This window comes from Equus quagga, chromosome 16, assembly GCF_021613505.1.
Source record: "Equus quagga isolate Etosha38 chromosome 16, UCLA_HA_Equagga_1.0, whole genome shotgun sequence".
Taxonomy (NCBI): Eukaryota; Metazoa; Chordata; class Mammalia; order Perissodactyla; family Equidae; genus Equus; species Equus quagga.
The window spans coordinates 895,559-909,777 of NC_060282.1; the positions used below are offsets into that span (position 1 = coordinate 895,559).

General features: G+C 47.3%; 1 protein-coding gene across 1 annotated transcript; it reads right to left on the reverse strand.

Moving 5' to 3' along the window:
- Positions 1-1,073: 1,073 nt before the first annotated feature.
- On the reverse strand, positions 1,074-3,601 carry LOC124227978 (cytochrome c1, heme protein, mitochondrial). Its single transcript, XM_046642160.1, has 7 exons — positions 3,445-3,601; positions 2,626-2,822; positions 2,413-2,539; positions 2,168-2,325; positions 1,919-2,079; positions 1,472-1,572; positions 1,074-1,379 (listed from the first exon to the last, which is right to left on the reverse strand). The coding sequence occupies exons 1-7, from the start codon at positions 3,571-3,573 to the stop codon at positions 1,275-1,277; spliced, it is 978 nt and encodes a 325-aa protein (XP_046498116.1). The 5' UTR covers positions 3,574-3,601; the 3' UTR covers positions 1,074-1,274.
- Between the last annotated feature and the right edge of the window lie 10,618 nt (positions 3,602-14,219).

Genomic DNA, 14,219 nt, shown 5'->3' on the forward strand with positions numbered 1-14,219 from the left:
GATGAAACTTGGCAGAGATGGGGCCTGGCCCTCATCAGCAGGCAGGGCTTCCCAGCCAGGCCCAGGTGACTGCTGAAGAATGTACTTGGACCCCAAGTCTCAGGAGTCCTAGGAGCATGGCACCAAGATCTCTTCCCAGACCCCAAGGGCTTGTAGAGCCCGGCTGCTGACCACTGGGCTGGGGCCCTCTGTGATTCCCCCACCCAGCTGGCCATGCCTCCTATTGTCCACCCGGAGCTCCTGAGGCACACACCCTCCCTAGATCTGGCCACTACTCCCCTGGGCTGCTCCAATCAGAATATCCCTTATATTCCCTTCCTGGGGACAGGAAATGCTCACAAGCCAGAACCCTGTGCTACTAGTAAGACAACACCTCCCTGGCCCTCCTGCCACTGACTGTCCTACCCTCACTGTGTATTGCTGTGTGAACCTAGCCACTGCCTAGCTGGCTGGCTTGGACTCACCTCGAGCTGCCCTGTAGATTGCTAGGAGATGCCATCCCATGACAAACACCCCGACACCTCTCCACTCTGCCTCCCTCCAGTGTGACCCTTATCAGTGGACAGCACCTCCAGCTGTCCAGGCAAGAGACCAGGAGCACATTCTAGGTGGTCTCTGCCTTATCTCTTCTTCTCCATACTGCTGGGAGTGGTCTCCCTTCTCTCCCAGCCACCACCCAGCCTCACAAACATCTCCTGCAGCTCCTACTTTAGGCCAGTGTTGAAATGCTGCCAAGAGCTCCTTGCTGCTCTCAGGATGAAGGCCAGGTGGTTCAATAAACTGACACTTGGTTGGTTTCTCCAGCAGGTCCTTTGGCCCCTGGACCAGCCAGGCCAGGCCCTTTTCACTTCCATGACTGGGTACTCCCCCCCTCGATGAATGCTGTCACCTTCTCTAACAGCTAGTTCTCTGCTTCCTGTCCCACATCCAGTACTGACTGGAATCCCAGCCACCAGTCAGTGCAGGGCTATGTTGGCCATACGACATGGATAACCCTGGGAGCTCTGAGGGCAAGAGCCTTAGTCCCAGAGTCCCTTGCAAACCTGTACTCCCATCACACGATACCTCAAATGTGAGTGTTGAGAAACTTAATTTATTTCCACAATGGGGGCTGAAGGATCTGGACCTAGAGCCCAGCCTCCTGCGCCCTCCCCTCTTGTCCCAGAGGAAGAGGGACTTGGCTGAGAAGGCCAGCTGAGGCCTGAACAGGCCCAGGACAGCCCCTTGGCTTGAGGACCCATTCAGGCAGGGGGACAAGCAGACATCGGGCAGGGTCACTTGGGCGGTCGATATGCCAGCTTCCGGCTCTTCAGGACTGACCACTTATGCCGCTTCATGGCATAGACCAGGGGCAACAGCAAGCCCATCATCATCAACATCTAGGGATGAGGCAGGCTCAGAGGAGAGAGGCAGAAAGGATCCCCGCCCAGCTCCCAGCTCCTCTCCCATGCCCCCTGCCCAACCCTTTCACCTTGAGCCCCATGCGTTTGCGATGGTCGTGCTCTGGCTCAGACGCCCAGCGTAGGAAGGTACACACATCCTTGGCTACCTGGGACATGGTAGCTGGGGTGCCTAGGCCAAGGACAAGTGGTAAGGGCTGCCCTTGGAGACCCCTGCCCAACCTGGGGTGTCCCACAGAGCATCCCCTTCCATGGAGCAGAGGTGGGCTCCTACCCAAGGCTTCAAAAGGAATGGGACTGACACCCCCCCCCCCCCCCCCCCAAGCCAAGTACACAGACAGGAGTCTGAGCTGGACGGGGCTGTGAAGGCTGCACATGAGCCTCCTCAGATATGCACAGACGGTACCCCAGCTTAGGAGGGGGCAGGACCTCCTGGGCATGAGAACACAAGGGAAGCATCCCTGGCAGGCAGAAAAATAGAACCCAGCTTGCCCATCCCCAGGGTGGGGGCCTCTCACCATCATCAAACTCCAAGACCTCGTTGTAGATCGGAGGAGCCATACCAATGGCTTGGCCAGGAAAGTAGGGGTTGAAGTAAAGGCCTTCTCGCAGCGACACCCCAGTGGGTGGCTCACAGTAGCCGGTGAGCAGGGAGAAGACATAGTCTTCACCACCGTGCCTGGAACCAGATCCATGCCTCCTCAGCCCCTGGCAGGAGGCTGATCTTCCTCCCCCTCCCCACACTCCCTTGCAGGCAGCCCATGTACCTAGCTCGGATGATGTAGCTGAGGTCAGGGGGCAGTGCTCCATTGTTCGCTGCTCGAGCAGCCTCAGGGTTGGGGTATGGTTTTGGGAAGTAGTCAGACAGCTTCCCTGGCCGCATGAACATCTCCCCATCCTCATTGGGGCCGTCCTGAACCTCCACCTGCCACCAAGAGCCCCATCACAATCTTGCTGTCCACCACAGTGTGAACCCCAATCCCTGGGTACTCTGCATTCCCAGGCCCCGCACCTCCTCGGCCAGCGCTTTAGCTTCATCCTCTGTGTAGCACACACCGACCAGGTGGCGGTAAGCCACGTAGTCCATGCTGTGGCAGGAGGAGCACACCTGCTTATATACTTGGAAACCTCTCCGGATGCTAAAGAGAGGGAAAGAGTTAGAGATGCCAAGGACTCCACCCCACCCAGTCCACCCAGAAACTCCCCCAGCCAGCCAGCAGCACACCTGGTGTGATCCAGGGATGAGAGGAGGCCACGGTGAGACCACGGATAGCTGGGGGGGTGCAGCTCCAGGTCACTGGCACTCACGGCAGAATGCAGAGCCACAGCCAGCCCTGCACCCCCTGCCGCCAGCATGCCCAGCGCTGACAGCATCACTTTCCGGCCCCGGGACAGACCGGACTTCGACGACAAGGACACTGCCTGCAAGAGCCCCGCTCAGCGCCTGCCAGAACACTGCCCAGCCCTACCTGGGGATCTGACCTCGGCGCCTAACTCTCCCACTCATTCACCCAGCACTGGCCACCTCCTGCGGCTGCCAACAGCACACGCTGCGCCCCTGCCCGCCCCACTCCTCCCGGCTGCTGACCCCCGACCGTGATTCGGCCCTGAGGAAGGGTGTGAGACGTGTTCTTGGGTCCTGGGCCGGGGAGCAGGCCGAAGTGAGCAAGAGTGCTGGGGCAGGCCAAGGTCACAAGCAGCTAGCCGAGGTCAGGCTGAGGTCACTCCAGAACGCGGGCCCGGTCTGGAAGGTGGGGCGGGAGCGGGCCTGGGCGCGCCCGGGGAAGCCCCAAGCCGCGACCCGGCAGCGAGCCCCCCGCCGCCCCCACGCCCGGCACCTGGCGCGCCTGCAGCTCAGAGGAGTGGGCGCCGGGCCCTGCTCCCAGGCGCCCGAGGTCGGCAGGCAGCGGGGGTCCGGCCGGGCGGGGGCGCCGGGGGACCGAGGCTGCTCCCCTGCCACCTGGCCCGCGCCAGGAGCCTCCCCGCCGTGACCTTCACGGGGCTGCGGGGCCGCCCGGCGGCCAGGGTCCGGACCAGCGCTCACCTGAGGCGTCCGCAGAGGGAGCTGCCCGGGCCGCGCGCCGCACAGCAGCCCCCGGGCCCGCGCCCCAGGCAGCCCCGCGCCCCCCGGGCCCAGCACCGCCCGGCGAAGCGAGGCCGCCGTCGCTGCCATCTTGGCCCTCTTCAGCGGGCGCCGCTCCCGTCGGCCCCTGCGGCGCCACGGGAGCTCAAACTTCGCGAGAGCTGGGGCGCACGGGGCGGGGCCGGGGCGCGCGGGGCGGGGCGGGGCCGGGGCCCGCGGGGCGGGGCCGGGGCGCGGTCTCCTCGCGCTCCACCGGTTGTCATGGAAACCGGAGGGACTTGGTCGCGTCTCCCTGTTGCGATGGCAACGCTCAACTACCCCAGTTTCTCCGGCCCGACCGCCGGTCTCCGGGGCTTGGAGGCAACGTTCCCCAGACGCCCGGTCGTCCCCAGTCCGGAATTTACTGCATCTTCGAGGCCATCGTGCGCTTTCGCCCAGCGGTATTTCCAGACCTGGCGCGGTGTCACAGCGCATCCTGCCCCTCGGGTTGCCGTAGCGGACAGACCCCCAGAGAGAAGGGGCGGCGAGGCCGGGCCGCCCAGCCGGATGCGGTGGGGGTCTCGCGGCCAGCCCCTGCCCTCCTGCGGCTCCCCGCGCTCCGCCTCGGCCACAGCCGCCCGGGCTCCAGGAGAGGAAGGGCGGTGCGGGAAGGCTGGGGCCTCGGGGCTGCAGACCTCCACCCCTGCCCGGGCCCACACGCATGGCTAGGGTGTCTCCTCTCCAGGCTGTTCACACTGTGCTCTCCCTCATCCATCTGACAAGGATTTATTAGTCACATACTATGCCCAGAAACGGTTAGATGCAGGAGCCACGAGCATGGCAGCCAAGGTCCCTCAAGAAACCAGTACTGTTGGTGAGAATGGAGGAATAAGGCTCTCGAAAAATTTGCCCCATCCATAAAAGCAAGGAAAAGAAAACAAAAATTGTCGAAGTCAACTTTTTTAGAACTCTGGAAATTAATCAAAGGCTTTCAGCGCTCCTAGGAGTGTTTATTTAAGAAAAACAACCGGGGGGCCGGCCCCGTGGCCGAGTGGTTAAGTTCGCGTGCTCCGCTTCGGTGGCCCAGGGTTTTGCGGTTCGGATCCTGGGTGCGGACATGGCACCGCTTATTAGGCCACGTTGAGGTGGCGTTCCACATGCACAACTGAAAAAAAATAATTACAACTATGTACCGGAGGGCTTTGGGGAGAAAAAGGAAAAAAATAGAATCTTTAAAAAAAGAAAGAAAGAAAGAAAGAAAAACAACTGGATCTTGGTAAGAACAGTGAGCTTTGTGGTGTTTTAACTTTTTCTGGTCCAACTGCTGCTGTCCAGCTCAGTGGTAGTCTTGGAAAGAACAGCCCACATTCCTGGTACTGGAGGGAGCAGAACACCCTCATTGCAAAGAACTGTCATTATTTAACCTGTCTGATGGCTCCCTGGAAGATCCCACTTACAAAGCTGACTCAGCTTGCCCAGGGCCAATAGCCTACCTCCTGAGGCTGTTTGTTGAAGGCAATTATAGGCAAGTGTTGCTATTTGGAAGCTGCCTGACACAATGGATAACACCTGGGAGAAATAACAGACTAAACACTTAAAAGGAAGAGCTGAGGAATGTAATGCCCACAGGGGCATTGAAAAACTCTATATACAGTGGTCGCTCTTTATCTGTAGTTTCATTTTCTGCGGTTTCAGTTACTGCAGCCAACCGCTGTCTGAAAATATTATACAGAAAATTCCAGAAATAAGCAATTCATAAGTTTTAAATTCCACATGGTTCTGAGTAGCATGGGGAAATCTCTCACTGCCACACTCTGTCCTGCCTGGGACATGGATCATCCCTTTGTCCAGCATATCCATGCTCTATACGCTACCCACTAGTTAGTCACTTAGTAGCCAGCTGGGTTATCAGATGGACTGTCAAGGTATTGGGGTGCTTGTGTTCAAGTAACCCTTGTTTAACTTAATAATGGTCCCAAAGTATAAGAGTAGTGATGCTGCAAATTCGGATATGCCAAAGAGATGTCCTTTTTGTTTTTTTTTTCAAGATTGGCACCTGAGCTAACTACTGTTGCCAATCTTTGTTGTTGTTTTTTTTCCCGCTTTATCTCCCCAAATCCCCCCTGTACATAGTTGTGTATCTTAGTTGCAGGTCCTTCTAGTTGTGGCATGTGGGACACCGCCTCAACATGGCCTGATGAGTGGTGTCATGTCTGCACCCAAGATCTGAACCAGCGAAACCGTGGGCCACCGCACCAGAGCATGCGAACTTGGCCATGGGGCTGGCCCTGCCAAAGAGATGTCTTGAAGTGCTTCCTTTAAGTGAGAAGGTGAAAGTTCTTGACTTTATAAGGAAAGAAAAATAAATCATATGCTGAGGGTGCTAAGATCTACAGTAACTTTTATTACAGTATATTGTTATAATTGTTCTATTTTGTTATTAGTTATTGTTGTTAATTTCTCACCATGCCTAATTTATAATTACACTTTATCTTACGTATGTATGTTTAGTCATGTGTCACTTAATGATGGTGATACATTCTGAGAAATGTGTCATTAGGGATTTCATCACTGTGCGAACATCATAGACTGTAGTTACACAAACCTAGATGATATACTCTACTATGCACCTGGGCTATATGGTACTAATCTTAAGGGACCACCATTGTATATGTGGTCCATCATTGACGGAAATGTCATTATGCAGTGCATGCCTGTATAGGAAAAAATATAGTCTGTATAGAGTTCAGTACTATCTATGGTTTCAGGCATTCATGGGGGTCTTGAAACGTATCCCCCCAGAGATAAGGGGGCACTACTCTATTTCTGGAATAGAGAAGGTCATAAACATAAGTAGCACTGTGCACATACTCATGAAAGACCTGAAAAAGCCCTAAGTGGTCGCCTCTGGCTGACCTTGAGCCTCTGTGCACAGGGAAGTGAAGCCTAAGGCAGAGTTGTGAACTGCCTGGCTGAGTGCAGAAGGCATGCCCCAACAAGCACACAGAGCCACTTGGGAAAGACTGAGAGACTTACTGGCTTCAGGCATTTAAGGAAATCTCTGTTCAACCATTAGCTGACCACTAAACTAACCAAGTAGAGACTTGAGAGGCTACACATGACCAATAGTATAGATGACAGAATTAGTTCACAAAAGTCATTACAGGAATATAACTACCAGAAGCAGCAACAACAAAACCTGGAATCCGGTTTCCAGAATTGCCACATTACATTATTTAAATGTCTAGTTTTCAACAAAACAAATTATGAGACATGAAAAGAAACAAGAAGTTCTGTCCTATAAATAGGGAAAAAAGAACCAGTAAATAGAAACTATCTCTGGGCAAGTCTAGATACTGGATTTAGCAGGCACTCTTTAAATCAGCTCCTTAAATATGTTCAAACAGCTAAAGGAAACTATGTCTAAAGAAATAAAGGAAAGTATGAGAGTAATGGCTCATCGAACAGAAAATGTCAATAAAAAGACAGAAATTATAAAAAGAAATCAAGTAGAAATTCTGGAGTTGAAATGTACAATAATGGAAATGAAAAATTTACTGCAGATTCGAGTAGGTAGAAGAAAGAATTAGCAAACTCGAAGTTAGGTCAACTGAGATTATCTAGTCTGAGGAAGAGAAAGAAAGAAAAATGAAGAAAAATTAACAGAGCCTTAGAGACCTCTGGGACACCATTAAGCATATCAACCTATAACTAATTCTCAGGAGTAGAGAATAGAGAGAAAGGGGAAGAAAGAACATTTGAAGAAATAATGGCTGAAAACTTCCCAAGTTTGATGAAAAACATGACTCTACACATCCAGGAAGCTCAATGAATTCCAAGTAGGATAAACTAAAAGAGATCCACACTGACAAATAAATGGCAAGTGATAGGATATATTGGAGTATATGAGGAAGTCATTTGGTGTAAAACTAATTTGACCTGACCTTGTTTTTCCAAAAGGGCCTGATGTGGCCATTGAGCATGCATTGTATATCTGCTTTAAGTATTTACTATGTCCCAAAGACAACAACAATGCCCTTAAAGGTAAAGAAAGATGTAACTTCCCCTCCATCAGCATTTCCTTAAGGATGAGCATCTCTCCCCAGGCTGGGGATTGATTGCCAACCTGCCGTGACCACCCCGCTCGAGACCACAGACCTGCTACCTGCTGTGTCCATCAATTGCTGTGTGAATCGCTGTGCCCAGCTAGGCGATCTCATGACTGTTATAAAAGGGACAAAGGGACACTCCCATCATATGTGATGCATGCTCTCTGATGGTATATAACCACTCTGTACACCCCCACTTCTTTGGAGCGCTCCATTCCTTTGTGAAAGGACTCTCCTGAGCTATATGGTCCTCAGATCTGGCTCACAATAAACTCACCCTAATTTTGATTTATCGATTGGTTATGGATTATTTGTGTTAACAACACCTACACACATTATAAATTGTTGAAAGCCAAAGAAAAAGAATTTTGAAAGCAGCAAGAGAGAAGTGACTTATCGCATACAAGTGATCCTCAATAAAATTGACAGATTTCACATCAGAAATCATGGAGGCCAGAAGGCAGTGGGATGACATATTCCAAGTGCTGAAAGAATAAACCTGCCAAACAAGGATTCCACATCTGGCAAAACCATCCCTCCAAAACAAAAGAGGGGGCCAGCCCAGTAATGTCGTTTTCCTCAAGCAAAAAGAGGAAGATCGGCAACAGATGTTAGCTCAGGGCCAATCCTCCTCACCAGAAAAAGAAAAAAGGAGAAATTAAGACATTCCCAGATAAATAAACTGAGAGTTTATCACGAGCACCCTGCCTTCTAAGAAATACTAAATAAAGTCCTCAGGTTGAAATGAAAGAACATTAGACAATAACTCAAATCCACATGAAGAAACAAAAGCATCTGTAAAGGCAACCACATAGGTAGATATAAAAATAAACAGAAATTTTTTGTTTCTTTTGAGGAAGATTAGCCCTGAGCTAACATCTTCTGCCAATCCTCCTCTTTTTGCTGAGGAAGGCTGGCCCTGAGCTAACATCCATGCCCATCTTCCTCTACTTTATATGTGGGATGCCTACCACAGCATGGCCTTCTGAGCGGTGCCATGTCCACACCTGGGATCTGAACTGGTGAACCCCAGGCCACCGAAGCGGAATGTGCGCACTTAACCACTGTGCCACCGGGCTGGCCCCCTAAATCATTTTTGTTAGTAACTTTTTTTCCTATCTAATTTAAAAACACCTGCATAAAGCAATAACTATAAATATATGTGGATAGGCACAGAATGTATGAAGATGGAATTTGTGACAATAACAGCATAAAAAAGAGGGAACAGAGCTATACAGGAGCAACATCTTTTAATACTATTGAAATTAATTTAATGTTAATCCAAATCAGGTCGTTATCAATTAATATGTTAATTGTAATCCCAAGGGCAATCACTAAGAAGATAACTTAAAAAATATAGTCAAAGAGATAACAAACTAATTAAAATAGTACACTAGAAAATATCTATCTAATACAAAAGAAAGCAATAGTGAAGAAACTGAGGAACAACAACAAAGACATAAGACATACAGAAGGCAAATAACAAAAGAGCAGAAATAAATTGTACCATATCATCAATTACATTAAATGTAAATGGATTAAAATCTCCAATTAAAGGGCAGAGATTGACATAAAGGGTAAAAAAAAATTCATGATCCTGCTGTATAGTGTCTATAAGAAATACAATTTAGATTCACAGACATAAATAGGTAGAAAGTAAAAATTTGGGGAAAGATGTACCATACCAACAGTAACCCAAAGAGAGTTGGAGTGGCTATACTAATAGCAGACAATATAGACTTTAAGACAAAAATTGATACTAGAGTCAAAGAATGACATTTTATAATGAAAAAAGATCAATCCATCAAGAAGACATAAGAATTATAAAGATATACTTACTTAACAGAACCCCAAAATACATGAAGCCAAAACTGACAGAATTGAAGGGAGCAATAGACAATTCAGTAATAGTTGGAGACTTCAGTACTGCACTCTCAGTAAAGGACAGAACAACTAGACAGAAGATCAACAAGGAAAGAGAAGATTTGGACAACACTCTAAGCCACCTGGATCCAACAGACGTCAATGGACACTCTAAGCAACAATGGAAGAGCACATATTCTCCCCAAGTGCACGTGGACCGTTCTTAGGGTAGATCATATGTTAGGCAACAAAACAAGTCACAATAATTTTTGAAGTAGTAAAATCACACAAAATATGTTTTCTGACCACCATAGAACAAAATTAGAAATCAATAACAGAAGGAACGTTGATAAATTTACAAATATGTAAAAATTAAATAACATACTCCTAAATAACCAATGAGTCAAAGAAGTAGTCACAGGGAAACTTAGAAATCACCTTGAGGTGAATGAAAACAAAAACACAATATACCAAAACCAATGGGATGCATCAAGAACAGGGCTAAGAGGGCAATCTAGAGCTCGTTTTAAAGAGAGGCTGGTTGTTTCAGAAAGGGAAAGAAGAAAAAATAGGACAAAATCTGAATGTGAAAAGAAAGTTTAGAAGGTTTATGGGAAGGAGTCTTAGGAATAGAATTTTATGAGCAGTCATGACTGGCTAACATTGAAATGAATAAATTTTAATATCAAATAAGCTGATGCAAAATTAAAATTTGGCTTTCTTTTCTGTTAACAAGGTTCCTTGAGCTATTGGTCTGCTCTTGATAACAGATTGCAAAAGCATCTTTACCTTTAAGCAATATGCCTAGAAAACAGAGATTTTGTGTTTTATCAAAATAAGTTCCTGTGTTGTTTCTATCAGGTCTTTAATTACTCAAGACCACTGAGCCTTCTTTCTATTTAAAGAGTTAAGTTTTGCTTACAACTATGTATGCTTTTCTCTTCACCCTTGAAACTTGTTATTGTTACTTTGATCAAATAGATACTTAAGTATTATTTCATAATGATCTGTGATCCTATTTGGTCAAGCACCCAAACTTTTTTTTTTTTTTTGAGGAAGATTAGCCCTGAGCTAACTACTGCCAATCCTCCTCTTTTTGCTGAGGAAGACCAGCCCTGAGCTACATCTGTGCCCATCTTTCTCTACTTTACACGTGGGACGCTTACCACAGCATGGCTTTTGCCAAGCGGTGCCATGTCCGCACCTGGGATCCAAACCGGCGAACCCTGGGCCGCCAAGAAGTGGAACGTGCGAACTTAACTGCTGCGCCACCGGGCTGGCCTGACCCCTCAAACTTTTTTTTTTTTTTAAGATTTTATTCTTTTTCCTTTTTCTCCCCAAAGCCCCCGGTACATAGTTGTATATTCTTCGTCGTGGGTCCTTCTAGTTGTGGCATGTGGGACGCCGCCTCAGCGTGGTTTGATGAGCAGTGCCATGTCCGCGCCCAGGATTCGAACCAACGAAACACTGGGCCGCCTGCATAGGAGTGCGCGAACTTAACCACTCGGCCACGGGGCCAGCCCCAAACCCCCCAAACTTTTTGATACTTTTGACAAGCTTCCCAAAATATTAAAATTCTAAATGAGACTTTTTTTTTTCTACCAGGATGTAACTTTGGGATTTTCCAGAGGGCACCTGGGATCTCTCAAAAGAATTATTCCCTCCCCTTATAAAAAGAGAGATTACACTAATTAGGCTTATTCGGTATGTCAAATTACATGAGAAGCATGGTCAAATAAGTGATAACAATCCTTTTTAGGTTATATTTTATGTATGACTGTTACTAAAAAGTGTTCTAGAAATTATATAAAATTCCTAAACCTATGATATGTCCTAATATAACGTTATTACCCATAATTCTAGTTACTATCTAAAATGTAAATCACAGAAATACCCAAACTTCTTTGTCAGTTGCGTTTATCCATCTCCTTTTTTTAAAAAAGGTCTTTTGTCAGCTACAGGCAGTTACTGTTTTACTCTGATGCTTTTACCATTATGTTTCATTTGCAAAGAGATTCAGGGAAAGCCTTTAACAATTTGGAATACAGATTTTGATAACTTTCAGATCATAACACTGAACTGGGTGGGAGTTTCTGAAACTCAAGTGAAAGACTGATTGATTTAATATTTTGTTTTCCAGACGTAAAGGACCCCTTTTTCTCCTCTCCTTTAAGCTCCCTATAACTTACAACAATTTGGTAAACTGTATCTTTGCAACAAGGGTTGAAACATTTCATCTTTTTCTCTCTACCTGATCTCTTCAGAATTTGGAAACTCTTAAGTGTTCTTTTCATGACAATATATGTATTTGCATGGGTTCAGTGAAGGTCTGTTCTCCTTGTAAGGGGAAACAATTGAAAATATTGGCTACATTACCAAGGCTTTGACTAGAATGTTATATTCAAGAAAGATGTACACAGACTCAGATACGACCAGACAGCTTTAACGAAATACTTGAAAAATTGGCCTAGTACTTTGCTTACAAGCTTTCAGCAAAGCAATCTTATAGAGCTTATACAGTCAATCACAGTTTTTGCTGCATTTATATAAATAATCAGGTCAAGTTTAATACAAACAAATTAGTTTTACTATGATTTTCTTTATTTTTTAAAATGGGGGTTATTGTGGAGATATGCTCACATCTTTGTAGACATTACTTTCTAGTCCTATTAATTGTCTTTACCTGTAAGCTGGACTGCATCCTAAAATTTTCTTAAATGTCTGGCTATGACACTCCAAACTGACATTTCCAATTTTAGTGCCCTTGAAATCTCCTTGGAAAGTGCTATACCAGGCCCTCCTCATTACCCATATAGCAGCCAAACTTCAGGGACTTGAGCCTTGGGTGCACATCTCACAGCTAAAGAAGGCTCCACTTGACACTCGTTTCCGAACAAACACTGCAGACCTCAAATCAAACTGACTAGGAAGAGAAGCAGCTGACATCTGAGGCAGAGAGCTTTCCCAAGACGACCAGACCAGGGCTGCACACCCTCTTCCCACTGCTGTTTCTTCCTTTATTTTCTCCCTCTCTTTCCTAGAAGGACAATGCCCTTGTTTGCATTTCCCAATCCCTTTAGAAAGGGAGAAACCTCTCTGATTGCTGATGTGCCATCAGAAGTCTCTGTCCAATATGGTAATGATCCATTAGTTCACCCTATAAGTAATTTCACTAGGGCTCTAGATGGTATTATTTGTCTAAAGTGATCTGCTGGCCCATTTTACTGACTTAGGGTGCTAGGCATGCCTAAACTTGTCCCTTGCTTTAATTTAACCCAGCCTGGGAAGGGGAAAACAAGATCTTTTGAATATTTGTATGAAAAATTCTTTGAGGGCACCCATGTAACCCAGGCCATCTGTAAATTTTTAGATACCCGTGTATTTAGGCAACCTCTTGGTACGTAACAACACAGTATCTGAGCCTAGGTCATGTAATGCTAACGCCTCTATGCTGATGAATGAGTCTATAGATGCTATCACTTAGCGGGTCCTTATGCATATCCCCTGGTTATGTCTTCTTCTGTGGAGGTTTCAGTAATGGCCTTTATGCTTCGACAACTCAGTGCCTTGACAGCTGGAGAATACAAGGACAGTGTGCCCTTGCCATAGTCACTGTCCTGTTCTCTCTGCATAACCAGAGACCTCTCATTGGTCTCTCCCATTGAATCTCCATAGTCGCCCTAAATGAGAACTTCCAGGAGGCGTACACAACTCTGGGTTTTCCTCCATGGGAAGAACTTTCTTCCCGTGGATCAGAGTGAGTGCCAACGAACAAATGATCAGGAGTCTCCCTGACTCTAGAAGAATTGGCCGACTCCACAGCCAAAGCAGTTTCAGCTCAGCAACCATCACTGAACTCATTTGCCAAGGTAGTCTTGGATAATTGTGTAGCCCTTGATTATCTATTTGCTGAGCAAGGACATGTCTGTGCTGTGGGGAATGCCTCCTGGGGCACATGGATAAACGCCTCTGGAGAAGTAGAAACCCAATTACATAAGATCAGAGAGCAGGCACAGTGGCTACAACCAGTTCCACCTAACAAGCCACTGTCTTTTGATTTGTCCAGCTGGTACCTTCAGGTCTGGGCTCCTGGTTTAGAACCATCTGCAAACTGGGCTTTTGCATTGCTCTTAATCTTACTCTGTCTACTTGTTGTGAAGTTCTGTACCTATTGCCTGTTCAACCTCTGTACAAATGACGAGTCCAATAAGGTCATGTTAACAGTTTGAAATGATCTCCAATGCCTACTATATTGGAGAATACAGACTTTAGATGGGAAATGCCTGAGAGTTCTTCCTCTTAACCTTCCTTGTTACTCAAATGTGGCCTAAGTGGTTTCCAACCACCATGCACTTTCCCTCCAATGTGGGACATGACAACCAGGAAAGGTCCTTCCTGGCACCGAGGGACAAGACCACTACGTGCAGAGACCCTGACTGTTGATCAGAGATGCTTTCAGAGAAAGATCTTGATCAAAAGGGATAAATGTGGAAATCAGTAAAGGAAACCTCAACGAAATTGGAGTTGGGAAGGCCTGTAGGGGGAGCTCTCACCCCATCACCCATCATCAATACTCCAAACAGGAAGAGACAGATGCTTGCATCTCAACAGGAAGTACCAGTACTTTGCTACTGAAGGAAGATTTCTCTGCCAACCGGCAACAGCCCAGCCAATGAGAAACACCACAGCTCAGCCAATGAGAAACACCACAGCTCAGCCAATGAGAAACACCACAGCCCAGCCAATGAGAAACACCACAGCCCAGCCAATGAGAAACACCACAGC

Bases quoted from the DNA above. Each gene is read 5' to 3' on its own strand.
- LOC124227978 (XM_046642160.1), bottom strand. From the start codon at position 3,573: ATGGCAGCGACGGCGGCCTCGCTTCGCCGGGCGGTGCTGGGCCCGGGG. The intron at 2,326-2,412 runs GTGCGGGGCCTG...TCTTGGTGGCAG, and splicing joins CTAAAGCGCTGGCCGAGGAG to GTGGAGGTTCAGGACGGCCC. The intron at 1,380-1,471 runs GTGAAAGGGTTG...CCTCATCCCTAG, and splicing joins GCAAACGCATGGGGCTCAAG to ATGTTGATGATGATGGGCTT.